This window comes from Bos javanicus, chromosome 21 (assembly GCF_032452875.1).
Source record: "Bos javanicus breed banteng chromosome 21, ARS-OSU_banteng_1.0, whole genome shotgun sequence".
NCBI classification, from domain to species: Eukaryota; Metazoa; Chordata; class Mammalia; order Artiodactyla; family Bovidae; genus Bos; species Bos javanicus.
In genome coordinates, this window is record NC_083888.1 from 16616302 (window position 1) to 16636191 (window position 19890).

Consider the following 19890-nt stretch of genomic DNA (forward strand, 5'->3'; position numbering starts at 1 on the left):
CATGCCTGGAAAATCTTGCGACTTAGTTTTAAACTGAACCCCCTCTATTTCTTTCCCCTTGACTGTGCATTATCTGAGTTTCTTAGGGGTTTCCTTCCCTCTAGTTCAGATGCCTCCCTGGACCAGTTCTCTATTCAGCTCCTGATTGAATTTCTTCACAGATATCCCCTGTTTCTGTGGCTACAACTGGTGTTGCTACTGTAGTGATTCATAAATATACACCCCAACTCTGGATGTCCTCCAGAATCCTCAATCTGTGTTTCTAGTAGCGTTTTGAATAGTTCTGTGTAGCTTTGTCCCCATCATCTCGAGCTCAGCAAGTCCCAAATCAAACTCAACATCTTCTCTAAACACCTCAATTTCCCTCCTTCCAGGGTTAATTGGTCTCCCAATTACCTTGGCTAAAAATTCCAGGCTCTCATTGACTCTTCCCTTTCCTTTGCCCTTTATCATTGGCCTGTTTACCGTCAAATCTTATTGATTCTGTTCCTGGTGAATTTGAGGTTCTTACTTTATAAGAAGTTTGGAGACAAAGTGATAGGTAAAAGTGGATTTATTTAGAGAGAAACATACTCTACAGATAGAGTGTGGAGTCTCACAGAAGGCGCGCGAGAGAGGCCTTGAAATACGCTGTGGTTAGTTTTTATGAGCTGGGTAGTTTCATAGGCTGGCCTTCCCTGGGTTGAGAAGATCCTCTGGAGGAGGGCATGGCAACCCACGCCAGTATTCTTGCCTGGGAAATCCCATGGACAAAGGAGCCTGGCGGGCTGCAGTTCAAGGGGTTGTATGAGTCAGACACGACTTAGCGACTTAACAACAACAATAAATTTCACAGGGCAGGGAGGACTGAGATTTCTAGAAATTGGACCACCGCCCACTTTTCACCTTTTATGGCCTCAGAGCTGTCTTGGTGGGTGTGACCCTTAGCTTACGCTAATATAGCACACTGAGCGCCTAATGAGGCTCCAAATCTGTCAGAAGTCGAGTCCCCTGCCACTTTGCATCTATGGTTCTAACCAGTCTTTGTCCTGTCTTGTGGCTACACCATTCCTTTAAAAGTTCACTCTGCCCGCTTTCCTCCTGTTTCAATTCTTTGCTCAAATTCTTCCTCTCGCTTTTCCATCCTTGACACCATACCCTCTTGATCGAAGAAATGGAATGGCTTCTTATTATCTATGAAATTGTATCTAAACTTATACTGGATTTTTGGTCTCCAACCTGATGTGCATCGTTGCTCTAAATGTGCCCTTTGCTGTATCACAGATTACTCCCCCAATTAGAAGGACAAAGTATTTGTGAAGAAAGAAATATTTTCTGGTTCCTCAGGAATCAATCTCCCATCTTTGACTAATACGACACTTACCATGTGTTTTCTGCTGTATCCGTCACTGTTTGGATTAATGTTTATTTATTGTGTTATCACACTACTGGCTTCCCTGGTGGCTCAGATGGTAAAGAATCTGCCTTCAACGCAGGAGACCCAGGTTCAATCACTGGATCGGGAAGATCCCCTGAAGAAGGAAATGGCAACCACTCCAGTATTCTTGCCTGGAGAATCCCATGGACAGAGGAGTCTGGCAGGCTATAGTTTGTGGGAGTTGCATAGAGTTGAACATGACTGAGCAATTAACACTTTCACTTTTCAATGGAGCAGTACCTGATAGTGAATCCCCCCAAAAAACATGCCATGCAAATCAAAAATGCAGGGTTGCCCCAAGATCTGGTCGTGATCTAAGAGTAGGCTAGATATTTTGCTTGGGATGACCCCATTCTTTCTTTTCCTGTTTCTACAGTTTCCTTTCCCATTACCATAAAACCCGAGGCAGCAAGCCGCATGGCAGAGCAGTTCCCTGGGTCCCCCGCTCTCCACCGGGCGCCCCTTCCCAATAATGCCTTTTGTTTTGTGGGTACATGTGTCTCCTAGGACAATTCATTTCCAAATGTTAGGTAAGAAGGTGTTCCCCTTCCTGCAACACCACTATGTAGAGTTAGAAAGAGGGTGACTGAGGAAGCTGAAAGTTGATCCGAGGAAACTGCGGTTAGGAAGGAGACGTGATGTAGTCCGTTGGTGAAAACTAGCCTTGCTTTCTTTACAAGTGTCTTGAAGCTGGGTGGGTCTCACTGGGCTGGGGTCATCCCAACCATGGATTTGTGCCTTTGAGCATCAGACCACTGCTTTACAGGATTCTCTCACAGGTTATGGGGAGCAATCATGTTTCAAGCACCTAATTTCTATTTTAGTTTAGTTTACTTTTGTTCATTCCTTTGTTGTTATTTTTCACTGTCGGCTCTATTGCTCAATGTGAAAGTGTTAGTTGCTCAGTCATGTGCGACTCTTTGTGACCCCACAGACTGTAGCTTCTGTCCATGAAATTCTCCAGGCGAGAATACTGAAGTGGGTAGCCATTCCCTTCTCCAGGGGATCTTTCTGACCCAGGGATTGAACCTGGGTCTCCTGCATTGCAGGCAGATTCTTTAGCATCTGAGCCACCAGGGAAATAGTACATAATATATTGCAAAGAGAATTGTTCTTTATCAACTATGCAGAGACCAGGGCAAAGCAAGTGCAAGATAAACTCTGAAGACCAAAGGATGTGTAGGAAGCAAAGATGGGAAGAGAGATTTCTGGGTTTGGGGTTTCAGTTCCGCTCCCATGTCTATGAAATCTTGGAATAGTGATATATTTTCTTTGGCCTGTTCCCCCAGTTCTCAGAAGGGTGCTGGGAATATATCACTGTTTTTTTTTTTTTTTTTCTGCTATTCAGTTGCTAAGTCGTGTCCAACTCTTTGTGACCCCATGGACCGTAGCATCCTGGGTTCTCCTGTCCTTCACTATCTCCTGGGGTTTGCTCAAACTCATGTCCACTGAGTTGGCGATGCCATCCAACCATCTCACCCTCTGTCATGCCCTTCTCCTTCTGCCCTCAATCTTTCCCAGCATCAGGGTCTTTTTCAATGAGTTGGCTTTTTGCATCAGGTGGCCAAAGAATTAGAGCTTTAGCTTCAGCATCAGTCCATCCAATGGTTATTCAGGCTTAATTTCCTTTAGGATTGACTAGTTTGATCTCCTTGCTGTCCAAGGGACTCTCAAGTGTCTTTTCCAGCCTCACAGTTTGAAAGCATTACTGTTGAATAGGCTTTAAGGATAAGTTAGTAGGGCTGTGCAGAACACTTTTTAAAAAAAAGCAAACCCACTCTCCCTCCCAAAATCACACCACAGAGTCCCCAGTGCCATGGTTTCCCTCTGCCATATGAGTGGGTCTTCGTATGACCTTCCCAGGCACAGGGAGCAGACGGAAGTCACTAAGCCTTGGGCCAAAGGCATTTTCATCCTCTGTGCCTCCTCTCGCTGTTACAAAGGCTGTCAAATTCCTTTATGGAAGAAAACAATGAATTTGGAAGAAAAATGCAATATAGCCATTTTCTACCCTAAGGAACCAGCTTCATTTTCTAGTGTGTGAGTGTTTTCGAGTGTGTCTCCTGGGCCCTGAGTATTTCAAGAAGTTTGCGGTGAATTGCTGTACTCACCCAGCCTCCAAGGCTCACCCCTCCCAACTCGTTCCACAGAGTCCCCGGGGTTTCCAGGTATAAATCAAGGGCCTGTGAGAGCTCTGGCTGGAAGGAGCGGGGTGTGAGGAAGCTGGTGGGAGCAGGGATGGGGAGAGACTCCCAGCAGCAGAAGGGACTCTTGATACCCATTTGCAAGACAGACGCTTCACTCAGCACGATTTCTACATTCCTGGCCCTTTAATGGTCAGCAGCAGAATCCATGGAATGCCTGCTACCTGGTTACTAATGGGGCAGTTAGGTGGCAGCAATGAGCAGGCCGGCTGTGGGATCCCTGGGCTTAAAAAAGACCAGGGAACACTGATCTGACCACTCTTGTTTCTCTTTCCCCAGGGCAGCCGCTGAAGTCCTGGCAGCACTGCTGAAATCCAGTAAGTGCCTCTTCTGGAGCATGGTGCTGTCTTTCCCCTCTGAGTTCAGTGAAAGATGCTCTTCTGTCTCCACGGCTCATTTTCAACCTGGAAGGCAATTGAGCCATTCCTGGCTCTTTGGGGCGAGAGGGAGGGTACAATGGCAGTTCCAAGGTCGGGGCTACAAAGAGAGATGGATGTGGATGTGCCCGTACATAATACTGCCGGCACAAGCCACTCTAACGGGAGCCTGGTGTCTACTGCAGACCCGAGGAACTCTCCAGCTCCTTCTACTGTGACCAGCAGCCCTTAAGAACTGTTGGAATAAACTGAAGTTTCCAGTTGGATTGTCCTACGTATGAAAAGTTTATGAGAGCGAGTGGGAAGCGTGACTCTTCCCTTTGATTCACAACTCAGCTTGTGACTATATTCTTAGGCAGATGGGGTGTTGTAATAGCTTGGCCAGTATAGATACTGATAACAAGTTTATATTAAAAAGTTGGCTCCTTTCTCGGTTACTTGAGTGATTGCAAAAGCATAGCTCTGGGGGTCTGAATAATTTGAGTTTTTTTTTTCTTTTTTTTTTTTTTGCCTCGTAGCCCTGGTCTAATTACACTGGGAGTCAGTTTCATGTGAGCGATATAGTAGAAGGCACCATGCTCTTGGGAGGGAAGAAGTCTCAGCTTAATGTTTTTATTCCCCCTCCCTCTTGCCTCTTCATCTATTTTAATTTGGCACCTTGGAAACCAGCTGCTTCAATTGTGATAGTTGTTTCTCTGTAGGGAGCCCGAGGCCTGTGGGTAATAGGTGAGTTTTAATAAAACCTATAAATAAATAAATAAAAAAAAATCACCCCCCCCCACCTGGCCACCACACATCTGTCTCAGCTCCAAGTGCAGAGAAAGAGTCGTATCACACAATGCTTCCCTTTGTAGACTGAAAAAGTAGTTGAATCTTGGATTCATTTGGTTTACTGGAACTTGATACAGTGTTCAGGTCTATCCACAGGTGCCTGACCTGAAGGGAGAGGGGAGGTGCTTAGAGCAGGTGAGGGAGTGAAGAGTGAGCGGTTAGACAGCCCTCCAGGCGGGAGGCGATGAGAAAGTGTTACCTGCGGGCTATGGGGATATTGCAGAGAAGAAGCCAATTCTATCTCCATATTGGAATATGTTTCTTTGACTTGCTTTTCGTTGTTTTTGTTATTACATAGTTGTTCGGCCACTCAGTCGTGTCCGACTCTTTGTGACCCCAGGGACTGCAGCATGCCAGGCTTCTCTGTCCTTCACCATCTCCTGGAGTTTGCTCAAACTCATGTCCATTGAGTCAGTGATGTCATCCAACCATCTCATCCTCTGTCGCCCCCTTCTCCTCCTGCCCTCAATGTCTCCCAGCATCAGGGTCTTTTCCAGTGAATCGACTCTTCGCATCAGATGGCCAAAGTACTGCAACTTCAACTTCAGCATCAGTCCTTCCAGTGAAATTCAGGACTGATTCCCTTGAGAATGGACTGGTTTCATCTTATTACAGTTCAAGGGTCTCTCAAGAGTCTTCTCCAGCACAATTTGAAAGCCTCAGTTTTTCAGCACTCAGCCTTCTTTATGGTCCACCTCTCACATCTGTACATGATTATTGGAAAAATCATAGCTTTGACTATACAGACCTTTGTTGGCAAAGTGATATCTCTACTTTTTAATATGCTGTCTAGATTTGTCATAGCTTTTCTTCCAAGGAGCAAGTGTCTCTTGATTTCACGGCTGCAGTCTCAGTCTGCAGTTGATTTTGAAGCCCAAGAAAATAAAATCTGCCACTGTATCCAGCGCAAATACTGACTGATTCAGATTTGGAGATTCAACACACTAGCCGAGCTTAGCAAATGGAGTGGGCTGTCCTAGGGGCTCAGTTTTAAGAGTTTCTAATGTCTACTCTCTCTCCAGAGCTCAGCTCAGCCATCATTCCCTCTGAAAACATTTTCCCTAACTACCAAGACCAGGCTAGATAGATGTCCCTCCTCTACGCACACATAGGCTCTCTCAACTCAGCATTGATTGCACTGCATTGAATTTGCTGTTTGCCCACCTCTTCCAGCTGATTGCAAGCTTTTTATGGCAAGCGTCATCTTTGCTGAATGTTGTTTTACTTGTATCAGCACAATATAAAGGCTAAAATAAATATTTGTGTGTGTGCACGTGTGTGTGTGTGTGCGTGCGTGCGTGTGCTCAGTTGCTCGGTCGTGTCGGACTCTGCCACCTCAAGGACTGTAACCCACCAGGATCCTCTGTCCATGCGATTCTCCAGGCGAGAACACTGGAGTGGGTTGCCATGCTCTCCTCCAGGGGATCTTCCTGATCCATGGATCTTCACAACCCGTGTCACCTGCATCTGCTCCATTGGCTGGTGAATTCTTTACCACTGAGCTACCTGGGAGGCTCCAAGTATTTGTGTACCAAATGTTGAAATGAGTGAATGATTTCTGATATTCACATGTATAAAAATGGCAATACCATCCTCTACTACCCTCTTTTACTGAATCCAACAACCAATGCATAGAACCAATGATCTTAGTTCTAATATCTGTTTAACTATAAAGATAGACTATCAGGGAAGTGATAGCCTGCCATCTTCTACATATAAAACAGGTTTGGTTTTTTTGTGCCCCGTTAGAAGGCTGTATAGGGCTATTTGCTAATTCTTTGGAGCTGTCCACATACATTTTGCCTGAATCTTATGTCCATCCTATCACAGTTGGATGAGAACTTCTCTAAAGTTCTTTCTGCCATTAATCAACCTTACTGTTTACCAGGTTTTCCAGCCTTGACACTCTTGGCATTTTGAACTGGATGATTCTGAGTTCTTGAGGCTTCTCCTGTGTATTTCAGAATGTTTGGCAGCATCCCTGGCCTCGACTCACCAGATGCCAGGAGCACTCCCAGTTGTAATGAACAAAACTGTCTTTACACAATGGTGATATCCCCTAGCATGTCAAAATTGCCTCCTTCTGAGAATTGCTGATGTATATATGACTATATAGGAGCTGGAGCTCGTTCAGGATTTCAAACGATCTCTCCTAAATACCTTCATTGGTATTTCATAGAAGTGCTTATTTTGTCTTGCATGGTGGTTTAGTTGTAACAGTCGTGTCCAACTCTTTGTGAGCCCATGGACTGTAGCCTGCCAGGCTCCTCTGTCCATGGTATTTCCCAGGCAAGAATACTGGAGTGGGCTACCATTCCCTTCTCCAGGGAATCTTCCTGACCCGGGAATTGAACTCTGCATTTTCTGCAATGGCAGGTAGATTCTTTACTACCAGGGAAGGCCTTCCATTAGTGATCTTAAATTCCCCAGTGCTGGCATCATTCCTGTGGACTCAAATGAGGTAGGAATATGAATGGCAGAAAGTCGTGTTGAACATGCAGAAGTTACTTGGGAGGGAGCATGTTCTCGAGCTTTAGAGAATCTTAGCACAAGGAGGGCAGAAAGTTCTTCTACAAGTGCCAACTCCCATGTGTGGGTAGAAGGATTCTGAGATCACAGCTGAGCTCAGCAGGAAAGAGGACTGTGTTTTTATCTTTTTTTTTTAAATTGAAGTATAGTTGATGTACAATATTATACAGATTATAGGTGTGCAATATAGTGATTCACACTTTTTAGAGGTTATAGTCCATTTATAATTATTATAAAATATTGGCTATATTGCCTGTGTTGTACAATATGTCCTTGTAGCTTATTTCATACCTAATAGCTTTTGCCTCTTCCTCCTGTGCCCCTATGTTGCGCCTATCCACTTCCCTCTCCCCACTCTTAAGCGCTGGTTTGTTCTCTCTGTGAATCTGCGTCTTTGTTGTTATAGTCACTGGTCTGCTGTATTTGATTCTCCTATAAGTGATATCATATAGCATTTGTCTTTCTCTGACTTATTCACTTAGCATAGTGCCCCCGTGAAAGTGAAGTTGCTCAGTCGTGTCCGACCCTTTGTGACCCCATGGACTGCAGCCTGCCAGGCTCCTCTGTCCATGGGATTTTCCAGGCAACAATACTTGAGTGGGCTGCTATTTCCTTCTCCAGGGGATCTTCCCAACCCAGGGATCAAACCCAGGTCTCCTGCATTGTAGGCAGATGCTTTTACCATCTGAGCCACCAGGGAAGTCCCGTCTATAGATGATGTGGCAAATAGCAAAATTCCATTCCTTTTTAATGACTGCATAGTGTTCCATAATATGTGTATACAGTACTCATCTTTACCCATTTATCTGTTGATAGAGACGTAGGTTTCTTCCATACCTTAGCGATCACTTGTAAGTGATGCTGCTATGGACATTGCGATGTATGTATCTTTTGGAATTCGTTTTGTTTGTTTTTTTCAGATATACCCCCAGGGGTTGAATTGGTAGGTCACATGGTAGTTCTCTTTTTAGTTTCTGAGAAGCCTCCATACTGCTTTCCGCTGTAGCTGCCACTTTACATTCCCACCACCAACGTAGGAAGGTTCAAGAGGGCTGAGTTTCAATGGCAAGGTCTTTCATGGATTTGGGCAGGAGCAGTTGCCATCTTTGTCCTGCCAGCCTAAGCGGTATGGTGTGGCATGTGAGGTCTGAGTGTGTGTGCTGCTGCTGCATTTAGGCTGGCTGGGGTACTGCAGGGGAGACGGTTGTCATGGAATTCTGCAGTTGTCTTCAAATGCCTTCTTGCATAGTTAAGATTTGACATGGAATGTCACTTTGGATCCCATATGAGATTGTTTCCACTGAACCTAAATGCAGGAAGCTAATTTCTGTCTAAAATTCAAATCCTCACTGTGTGACACTGATATCTAGAATATTTCCATGAACATTTATCTCTTGAAAGCACACTCTTTTTAGCTGGTGGTTATTCTGGCCTTTCTACTTATACCTATCAGTATAAAAGTTGTCCTTCTTAGTATATCTCTATAATTTCATCATGGGGCTTCCCTAGTGGCTCAGTGGTAAAGAATCCTCCTTTGCGACCATGGGGGTAGCAAAGAGTCAGACAGGACTTAGCGACTGAACAACAATAACAACATAATTGTGTCACAAAAGGAGAATACTCCCCAGTCAAAATAGAGCCCGAAGGACATATCTACTACATTGCAGACAGTGAACACAGGTGGGCTTGGGAATCTGAGGTCAAAAAGTTTTATCAGTAGTAGGTGATGGGAGGTAACCCCCACCAATAACAGAGTAGGGCTGGGGGATCTGGGAGCCTTGGAGCCACCCAGTGTAACAAAGAAAGGCAGAGAACACCAGTTTGCATTAGGACAGTTTCGTTATTTTATTTCAGCTCTTTTTTCCATCAAGTAGCTTCTGCATGAGAAGCCAAAGAAGGGCAGGTAGATGGTAGGCAGAGAGAAACGAACCAAAAGACAGCTGTCATCTCTTTCCCTTTCTAAGCAACAGCAGGCAAAATAAACTTGGAAGTTCTAGGCGTTTTCCCCAATACCTTCTGAAATTTAGAATCCTAATAATTAAGGTCATTGCTCATTCAAGGGTCCTTTTTGTGTGTACATGGAATCATCTAATCCAGAGTCTAATCCTTTATTCTATCAGCTTCCCTCCTTCTACCCACACATGTGCAAATGCTAAATCTTCCTGTAGTGAAAGTTTTACCCTTTTATGCTTTATCCTACACAAAAACATTTAGCTTTTTATCCACAAAACTTAATAAAGGTTTAATTAAGAAATAAGGCTTCTATGGCAGGCAATTATTTTCCTCCAGTAAATCAAAACAATGCATGGTCCTTTGCCCTATCCCTTTTAAAATTTTTATTAATTTATTGAAGTATAGTTGGCTTGCAATGTTGTGTTACTTTCTGCTGTACAGCAAGGTGTCTCACTTATGTATATTCTTTTTTATATTATTTTACATTATGGTTTATCTCAGAATATTGAATATAGTTCCCTGTGCTAAACAGGAGGACCTTGTTGTTCATCCAACATAGTTTGCTTCTCCTAAGCCCAGACTCTCCCATCTTCCCTCCTCTTTGGCAACTGCTCTGTTCTCTGTGTCCGTGTGTGTGTGTGTGTGCGCTCAGTCATGTCTGATTCTTTTATGACCCCATGGACAGTAGCCTGCCAGGTTCCTCTGTCCGTGGGATTTTCCAGGAAGGAATATTGGAGTGGGCTGCTGTTTCCTTCTCCAGGGGATCTTCCCAACCCAGGGATCAAACCCGAGTCTCCTGGATTGGCAGGCAGATTCTTTACCACTGAGTCACCAGGGAAGCTTCCAGGTAGCATGTACCCTGACATCCTTCCATGAGCATTAGGTATAAATGGAGTTCAGAGAAGTGCAGGCCCTGGCAGGGATGCTTGGAATGAGCGTGCACTGTGGGATTCTTTCTGATCTGTACCAGCTCCAGTGGTGAATCTTCATGTGATGTCTTGGCAGTCACCTTGCTGCCCACAACAAGGAAACACTTGAAGCACTTTCTGTCTCAGGCCCTACATCTTATTTATTTATTTTAAAATTCTTAATGGGCCATGTAGCATGCAGGATCTTAGTTCCCCGACTGGGGATTGAACCCATGCCCTCTGCAGTAGAAGCGTGGAGTTTTAACCACTGGACCACCAGGGAGGTCCCAGGCCCTATGTCTTGATAAGAGGGTGATGGGTCTACTTCAGACCACCCTCCAGCTTCAGAGTTTTCATTTAGAGGAGTCTGGGAGTTTGCATACGTAGGGGCAATGGAGGGTGTTTGAAATGGCAAAGTGAGTTAGTGGAGGGATGGCAAATGCAGGGGAGCTGGGGCAAGTCGGGCAGGAAGAGGGGTTCTCTGTGATCTCCCTAGAGAAGCCTGTCCAGCGGGATCCAGGGGACAGTGCATCCTGTTGCTAGGGGAAGGGGCCTTTTGGTGCCTCTCAGGCTCTCAGCGGTCTTCTCCTGTGGTCTGTCAAGCAGCTGTGCAGGGACCAGAGGCCGTGATGGTCAGAGAGATGCTCTGTGGCAAAATGTCAGAGAACTAGCCATGTAAGAAATGTCCCGACTGAGGCTTTTGTGGGAATTCTAGGAGCTCTTAGTTCTCAGTAGGGCATCAATGTTTTAGGATGGTAGGCATGGTAATTCCTTTGAACTTCTGACACACACCAGTAGCTGTGGGGCAGTATAGCCTTCTTGGGGTTCACATGTACAGTCTGGGTCACCATGGGGGCTGGAATCTGTCCTCCTGGCTTCTGGACAAGCCAGGTACCCCTGGGTTCTACTTGCTGCTGCTGCTGCTGCTGCTAAGTCGCTTCAGTCATGTCCGACTCTGTGCCACCCCATAGACGGCAGCCCACCAGGCTCCCCGTCCCTGGGATTCTCCAGGCAAGAACACTGGAGTGGGTTGCCATTTCCTTCTCCAATGAGTTCTACCTAGGGAGTGTTTTCCCTTTAGTTTCCAGGTGAGGGCCATGGAGTCAGACCATTAGAGCTGGAAAAGACTTTCTGGGTTGCTTAGTGCAGTGGTGTTCAATCTTTTTTTTTTTTTTGAGTAGAGAGCTGAGAGCGCTCTCTGTCCATTTCCCAACGATTCTTGCCTTAAGGTGGCCTCTGAGACACATTCATGAAAATATAGGGCTCCCTGAGAACCTAGGATACTATTAATCTTTTCTAAAATTGAAATATATGTGACACTTAACATTGTATACATGTAACAGTGTTGATTTGCTACCTCTGTATATTACGGTGGCCATTATAGCAATAATTTGCATGTCTGTCACATCACATAATTACCATTTCTTTTTAGTGGTTGGAATAATTAAGATGCAGTCTCTTAATGAATTGGATGATTATAATACAATTTGTTGTCTAGATCCCCCCAAAAAACTATTGGTTTTATTCACCCCCCTCCTCATTTTGGGGCTTCCCAGGTGGTGCCTGTGGTAAAGAACCCACCTGCCAATGCAGGAGATGCAACAGACTCGGGTTCAATCCCTGGGTTGCAAAGATCCCCTGGAGGAGGGCATGGCAACCCATTCCAGTATTCTTCTCTGGACAATCCCATGGACAGCGGAGCCTGGTGGGCTAGAGTCCATGGGGTTGAAAAGAGTCGGACATGACTGAAGCCACATGTGCATGCATACTTGTAAGAACCAACTATCTGCAATCAATGATTCCTGCATTTTTGCATAAGAGTCTGTGTGTATGTGTTTCTGTGTATGTATGTATGTGTTTTTCCTGCAGGGTATGCCTCCATGGGGGCTGGGGTCCCTATTATAGCCCCCACACCTCTCACTGAGCTGGGCCCAGAGAAACTCTAGCACAGGGGTCCCCAACCTCTGGGATCTAACGCTTGATGACCTGAGGTGCAGCTGACATAATAATACTAGAAATAAGATTCGCAATAAATGTAGCGCACTTGGATCATCCGGAAACCATCCCCCACCCCTGAAACCAGTCCCTGATGCCAAAAAGGGTGGGGACCGCTGCTGTAACGCAGTGTTAACTGAGGAAGAATTCTTATTTCCTGACTTAAGCCTCATATACCTGCTTTCAATATACCTTAATGAAGAGACCAGCCCAATTCCTGTCCCTGGAAAGAATCGCACTGTGGTGTCATTACAGACCGGATGTGCTTTCTGCCACCATAACTACTGCAGAAGCGAGCCGGGTTATTTTGTGATGATCCAGAAATGAACTTCAGATAATATGGATAGATTTTTGCATTTGTCACACTGGGATGCACAGCTGTGATGGACTTTGTGTGAACCTGGACTAGCAAGCTACAGCCAGCACAGAGTGGGATGGACATGATAGCACAGATATCTACCATTCATTGACTGGCTTGAGTGTCATTAACTATGTATATACATGTTGCCTAGCAAGGAGGTCTCCTCATACCCATTTCACAGGTATAGAAACTGAGGCCTGCAGAGCTTAAGTAATGCACACAGCTTGTGGACTGCAGAGCTTATCTGCTGTAGATCCCTGAAACCTGAGCCCTGTGCATACCAAGGATAGATACCAAAGAGGGTAGGTTTATTTAGCCCAAAGAAGATAAAATCAAAAGCTGAAAGGAAGTTAAATGCTTTCTAAGTCTTAGGATTTTTTCTCCGTTTTTTTTTTTTTTTTTTTTTTTGTGGTCGCGTCTGGCATTTAGTTGAGAAAGTCCCTGGTCCATCCCATACAAGCATCTGAAGGGGACCCAGTGGGGGGTGCCCAACACATACACGTGGCTGCCCTAGAGGCCAGAATCTGCTGTGAGGCTGGTGAACGATGCAGTGAGCGAGAGGAGAAGGGGACAAGACCGGGAGGGCTTCCAGACCTCTAATACGTCATGCCGCATTCAACTTGGTATTTTTCCCCCTTGGCTCTTTTTTTTTTTGAGTAATTCCCCACCCCCCCACCACCCCCCCTAGTTTGGGGAAATTTTTTTCCCCTAGTTGGGGGAGCTAGCTGATCGGCGCTGGCCACAAAAGGCAGCTCTTGTAGTTCCTCTTTCTGCCATGTGGTGGTGCTGTTCTTTTAGTTATCTCGGTCGCGCTAGTCCAATATTTATTTTCAGTGAGTAATTTGTTTATCAGGAGGTTATTTTAATCTAATTTTGGCCATATTTGCTATTCCACACTATCTGTGCTTCCCAGCGTTAGCAGCTTGCATGTCTTGAAGGAAATTAGCTGAAGATGGTCTCGGAGGCATTTGCTCAGCCATCATTTAAGGGAGCTGGGAGAAAGAAGGCAGGGTGAGCGGAACCTGGGGTTGGAAAAGCTGCGGGAATTTGTTGCTCTCGAGGTGAGGTCAGCGTGATTGAGAAAGATGTACTGCGGGCGGGGGCATCTGGCATCTCGAGCAGCTCTTTTGAGGGATGCCTCTGGTCAAGGGCAGCAAATTCTGCAACTTACTTTCCCCATCTCCCTTGAACCCCCGTGATAACTTGTATTTTCCTGTATCTTACTCGCTTAAGGAAGATGTCCACCTGCCTTCCCGCGGTTCACAGGCATCCCACATCCCATTTGATAATATGTTTCATGAACTGTTCACTGCCAGCCTTCGAGGAAGGGGGCAGGAAGGTGGGCAGTGGGAAGGGAATTATTGTTAGAATACCTTCAATGAATAATGATCGTAACTATTAATTACAGAGCACTGGCCCTTGTCGCATATTTTATATTTCCAGTTTACATATGAGGAAGTTGTCCTTAGGAGAGGTTAATGCTTTCCCCCAAGATCCCATAAGTAGTGAGTGGAGAACTAAGATTTGAACTTAGTTGTGCCTTCCTTCAAAGCAGAAAATCTTCCTATTTCAAGGATGATTCCCGCCTCCCACTTGGAGCCAAGGAAACCTGGACTTGGCTGATGGGTAGATGACCTTTAATCAGTTCTTTGTCATTGTATGTGACTCAGTTTCATTTTCTGGAAAAGGGAGGGTTATACAGATTGAGTGGTTTGAGAGTGCTTTAGTAGAAGAAACAATTTTTTTTTAAAGGAAGTCTTTTGAGGAGCATGCCTGCTGTGTGCTCAGTCGCGTCTGGCTCCCTGCGACCCTGTGGACTGCAGCCCGCCAGGCTCCTCTGTCCGTGGGATGCTCTAGGCAAGAATACTGGAGTGGGTAGCCATGCCCGTCTCCAGGGGAACTTCCCAACCCAGGGATCAAACTCACGTCTCCTGCATCTCCTGCACTGGCAGACGGATTCTTCACCATTGCACCACCTGGGAAGCCCTCTTCTGAGGAGAAGACACATCTAAAGCAGATGAAACAGGAGCAGAGGTGGGAGAGCCCAGTGAATCACAGCCTGACCTCGCCCTTGTCCCCTCTCCTTTCTCTGACCCGTTTGACTGACACTGAGAAGCTTCCACGGATGTTCCTTAGGGTTTGAAGGAATGAAGCTTGTGAACCTCCGAAGTAAATATTCTCATGAGGCACTTTCAGAACTCAGTATATTGTCAGGGATTATAATTTAAAGTTGGACAGATGAATCCTTTAGGAGGGTTGGAAAACTACGCTCGTTTTTACTGTGTGCTGGTCCTAAGGAAGAGCTCCTCCAGTTTGGCCGAGAGATGCAAAATTGTTATCTTCATCCTTAGCCCTAGTCAAGTAACTTTTGAGGCTCTTGGGACTAAGAGGACTAATGAAGCAATTAAACTTAACCTAATTAAGTGAGGAGGGTCAGCTTTCATTGGAATTTAGACTGTTAGTATGGTGTGTGCTAAGTGGCTTCAATCGTGTCCGACTATCGTGGCCCCATGGACTGTCGCCTGCCAGGCTCCTCTGTGCATTGGAGTTCTAGAGTGGGTTTCCATGCCCTCTTAAAGGGGATCTTCCTGATCTAGGGATTGAACCCGCATCTCTTGCATCTCCTCCATTGGCAGGAGGACTCTTTACTTCTAGCCTCACCTGGGAAGCCCTGTTAGTATGGGCAGGATGGTAAACCACCTTCCCGAGGTGGCCAGGGTGTTCCAGGTACCCACACGGGGTATAACAGAACTGTGGACTGTGGTCGTGTATTTTCTCTGCTTGACATAAAACTGTTGTCTGCAGAATATATTGTTTTAATAAGACTGCAACCATTCTGGCTCTCACACCCGAGAAGGAGGCTGGCTGTGTTTTCAGATGATCCTTTTCTCCAGCATTAAAGACCTGCTTTTCCCTCTAGTGCTTTCCCTCTGCCTGATTATCTGACTGTAGATTTGAGCCGTGATGTTGCTTTGACAACACTGCAAATGTGTTCAGGGAGGCTCAGGGTCATGTGTGAAGGTAGCCTGTGTTTGCTGAAAGCTCAAACCTCTTACTTGCTAGAAGGATGAAACACGATGGAGAAGAGTGTTTGTACGATGGTATCAATGCTGGCTCTCAACAGACTGAACTCAAATCGTGGCTACGCTGGGTGGGTTCCGTCAAGATTCTGTGCTACAATTTCCCCACTGGTAAAGCAGGGAAGATGATACCCTCCAAGGATAATTAGTAAGATTTAAACAAAGTGGTGGGCTTCCCTGGTGGCTCAGTGGTAAAGTATCTGCCGGCAATGCAGGAAACTCTGGTTTAATCCCTGGATTGGGAAGCTGCCCTGGAGGAAGGCATGGCAACCCACTCCAATATTCTTGTCTAGAGCATCCCATGGACACAGGAACCTGGAAGGCTACAGCCCACAGGGTTGCAAAGAATCAAACACGACTTAGCGACTAAAAAATAACAACAATAAGCAAGTTGATGTGCTCATCGCGGGAGCTTAGTGCTAGATCTTAGTCTGTCTCTATAAAGATCAACTCTCATTTTATTATCAGTACCACTTGAGGAATACTGAGTTTCAGAAATGGGTCACACATGAGCATAACTCCTGTTGAAATGTCATCCCGTCTCCCAGCATCTGCCTCAGTGCTGAATGATACAGAGTTGTTTTTACTGTCTGTCTTCCTTCTGTAAGCTTTTTGATTTTTCCAATAAAAGAAGTAAGTAAATAGATGAACACAGAAGAACAGGCCTTCTGAGTTGATCCACATGCCCTTAAACATACTTTATTTTCATTCTGGGGAAGCAGGGGTTGACATCCAGGATTGCTGAGCTCTAAATATTCTGGATTTTAGAATTCGTGTCACCCTGACATAATGAATGACTGGCTATGGATTGACAGAGATAAAGTATCACAAAGATTTAAAGAGATAGACAAAAAGATAAACATCTCAGGGCTCTGAACGTGCACGGTATCTTTCTCATCACATTCAGGACTGAGTGTACAATTATTTGCATTTGTCAGGTTGTAAGTCAGCTGCTTCCTACAGACGTCTAATAAGAGCAGTTTGCCAAGCACTTTTTCATATATTATCTCATTTAATGCTTACTGTAGTCCTGCAAGACAGGTAAATATTTAAGTCTTCTAGAGCAGCAGCTCTCAAAGTGAGTGATTTGTCCCAAGGGAACATTTATTAATAATAAGGTCTGGAGACATTTTTAGTTGTTGCATCTGCAGGGAGTGGGGGTGTTCCTGGCATCACGTGAGTAGAGATTGGGATGCTTCTAAACATCCTGCAACGCACAGGGCAGCTCTCCCCCACCCTACCCCAAGACATAATGTTGTTGTTCAGTCGCCAAGTCATGCCCAACTGTTTGGGACCCCATGGACTGCAGCATGCCAGGTCTCACTATCTCCCAGAATTTGCCCAAGTTCAAGTCCATTGAATTGTTGATGCCATCCAACCACCTCATTCTCTGTCTCCCTCTTCTCCTTCTGCCTTCAATCTTTCCCAGCATTATGGTCTTCTCCAGACCCAAATATCAATAGTGGAGGCTGGAAAACTGTTCTATAGACAAAGCATTGAGGTTGAAAGAGGATTGCTGATTTGCCTAAGATTGTGTGATGTGCCCTCGGTACACTGGGACTGAAATCCATCCCTCTGTTTCACTCCCAGAGGAGGTCAAGTCTTTTAAAGAAATAAAACTGTTTTAGGGACTTCCCTGGTGGTCCAGTGGTTAAGACTTTGCCCTTCAGTGCAGGGGGTGAGGGTTTGATCCCCAGTCAGCGAGCTAAGATCCCACATGTGTCAGTGCCAAAAAAAAAAAAACCCCCAAAAAACAAAAAAACAAAAACAAAAAAAAACCCCAGAAAACATAAAATCGAAGTAACCTCATCACAAATTCAACAAAGACTTTAAAGATGGTCCACATCAAAGAACAAATCTTTAAAAAAAATGAAATAAAACTGTTTTAAATACCTTGGCAGACTGTTGCATGTAAACAGCTGACAGCAGAGCTGCCGTGGTGGAAGTGGGGGTCAGAGGCCCCACTCAGCCTCCTTCTCAGCCCCTCCCCTTAATTCTGGGGCTTCCCAGGTAGCTCAAACAGTAAAGAATCTGCCTGCAATGTGGGAGACCTGGGTTTGATCTCTGGGTTGGGGAGATCCCCTGCAGAAGGGAATGGTAACCCACTCCGGTATTCTTGCCTGGAGAATCCCATGGACAGAGTATCCAGGTGGGCTCCAGTCCATGGGGTCGCAAAGAGTTGGGCACGACTGAGGGACTAACACACACCCCTGAGTTCCAGGGGTGCACAGCCTGGCAACCTCTCCTATCCATTCAAGGAGACCCACAGAACATCAGGACCCTGTTGGCATTCACAGACCTTCCGGATTTCCCTGAGCTGTTACATTGTTCTGGCAGAGGATGAGAGCATCTGAGTTTGCATTTTAGTAAGATGTGTTGAGCAGTGGCAGGGAGAAGGAAGCATGGGGCCAAGGAGAAGGCTGCTGCTGGCACCTTCCAGGTGGTAGGAAAGGGGACTGGAAGGATTACAGGTGACAGATGATAGTTGTTCAGTCACAGTTGTGTTGGACTCTTTGTGATCCCAGGGACTGTAGCACGCCAGGCTCCTCTGTCCTTCACCATCTCCTGGAGTTTGCTCAAACTCATGTCCATCGAGTCAGTGATGCCATCCAACCATCTCATCCTATGTCGTCCCCTTCTCCTCCTGCCCTCAATATTTCCCAGCATCAGGGGGTTTTCAAATGAGTCAGCTGTTCGCATCAGGTGGCCAGAGTACTGCAGCTTCAACTTCAGCATCAGTCCTTCCAATGAACATTCAGGGTTGATTTCTTTTAGGATGGACTGATGTGATCTGCTTGCAGTCCAAGGGACTCTCAAGAGTCTTCTCCAGCACCACGGTTCAAAAGCATCAATTTTTCCATGCTCAGCCTTCCATATGGCCCAATTCTCACATCTGTAATTTACAGGCGATAGGGTAGAGTTTAAACGGGGACACAGGAGGCTCAGGCATGCTGTGGGATTTTACAGCACTGTGCTATTGGGTGTCATCAGGCCAAAGGGTGGCACGCCAGGAGCAGGGAGACTCAGCTCCTAGCTGTTGTCTTCTGCGCATGTGGAGGCATGGAGGCATGATGCTGCGTGAACCAGTTTGCATGTGACCTTTGCGCCGCCGTGCAGATTTCTTTTCTTGCAGCCCACAGTGCTTGTTTTCAGTCTGATTGGACACTGGCAAGGCCACGGCAGACAGGTGTCTCCTGCATCCATTGACGGAGAAAGGCGAGTGCTCTGTGTTTCTCCTTCCAGGTATAATTCTGGCTTTCTTCTTTAAGTGTCAGCTTCTGATGAGCTGAACATGGAAATGGCAAAATGAAACTAGGAGGAAGGTTACTAACAACGACCCAGAAGAGATAGTGGTTTGTCTTAGGACTTAGCAGGTAATAAGAATCCAAATTCAGAAGAAAACTCTGGATGGATAGGAAAACTCCTGGGAAATTTTAGGTCTGGACAAAGATGTTCATTCCTAAGGGCTTTCTTGCAGAGATGTCAAAAATAAATAATAGAAAGGAGAGTGAGAAAATCTACCTGACATATCCGTCCCTCCCCTGACCTGAACTTGCACAACCCCCTGTGAGGAATGTCAAGAGGTGGGGGCCCCGCCCTCTGACAACCGCCCTTCTTTTCAGTCATCTCCTATTGCCCTCCCCTCACTCTGTTCACCTGCCTTTAGCTTCTAGGCTTTTTGTTATTTGCAGTCACCAAATTTGGGCTTAGCCACTTGCTCTGATCTCAAGATTGCTAGAATTTTCTGTTCTTGGATGTCTGCATCCTGACTCCTTCCTACATTCCGGTCTCAGCGCTAATGTCCCCCTCAAAGGGCTGCCCCGACCACTGATCTATAACAGCTACCCTACCCAGTCCCTCTAGAATCATTATTTTATTATTATTTTTTTTAATTTTAATTTTTTTGACTATGCTGGGTCTTAGTTGCAGCATGCAGGATCCTCAATATTCTTCGGGGCATGTGAACTCTTAATTGCAGCTTATGGGATCTAGTTCCCTGACCAGGGACCGAACCCAGACCTCCTGCATTAGGAGTGGGAAGTCTTAGCAACTGGACCATCCAGGGAATTTCCTCATTATTTAATTTTCACTGTCATTATCTGAATTTACCTAATCTGTGTCTGTGTATGCCTATTTGAGGGCTTCCCTGGTAACTCAGCTGGTAAAGAATCTGTATGCAGTGCAGGAGACCCTGACTTGATTCCTGGGTGAGGAAGATCCGCTGGAGAAAGGAT

General features: G+C 45.7%; 1 protein-coding gene across 1 annotated transcript in view; it reads left to right on the forward strand.

The window, feature by feature from the left end:
* The window catches only part of AGBL1 (AGBL carboxypeptidase 1), a 926260-nt gene that overhangs the window by 128099 nt on the left and 778271 nt on the right, over nt 1–19890 (forward strand). Inside the window, exon 6 of the mRNA XM_061394342.1 lies at nt 3901–3938. Coding sequence (XP_061250326.1) covers nt 3901–3938 — 38 coding nt within the window. The remainder of the gene's footprint in view (nt 1–3900; nt 3939–19890) is intronic.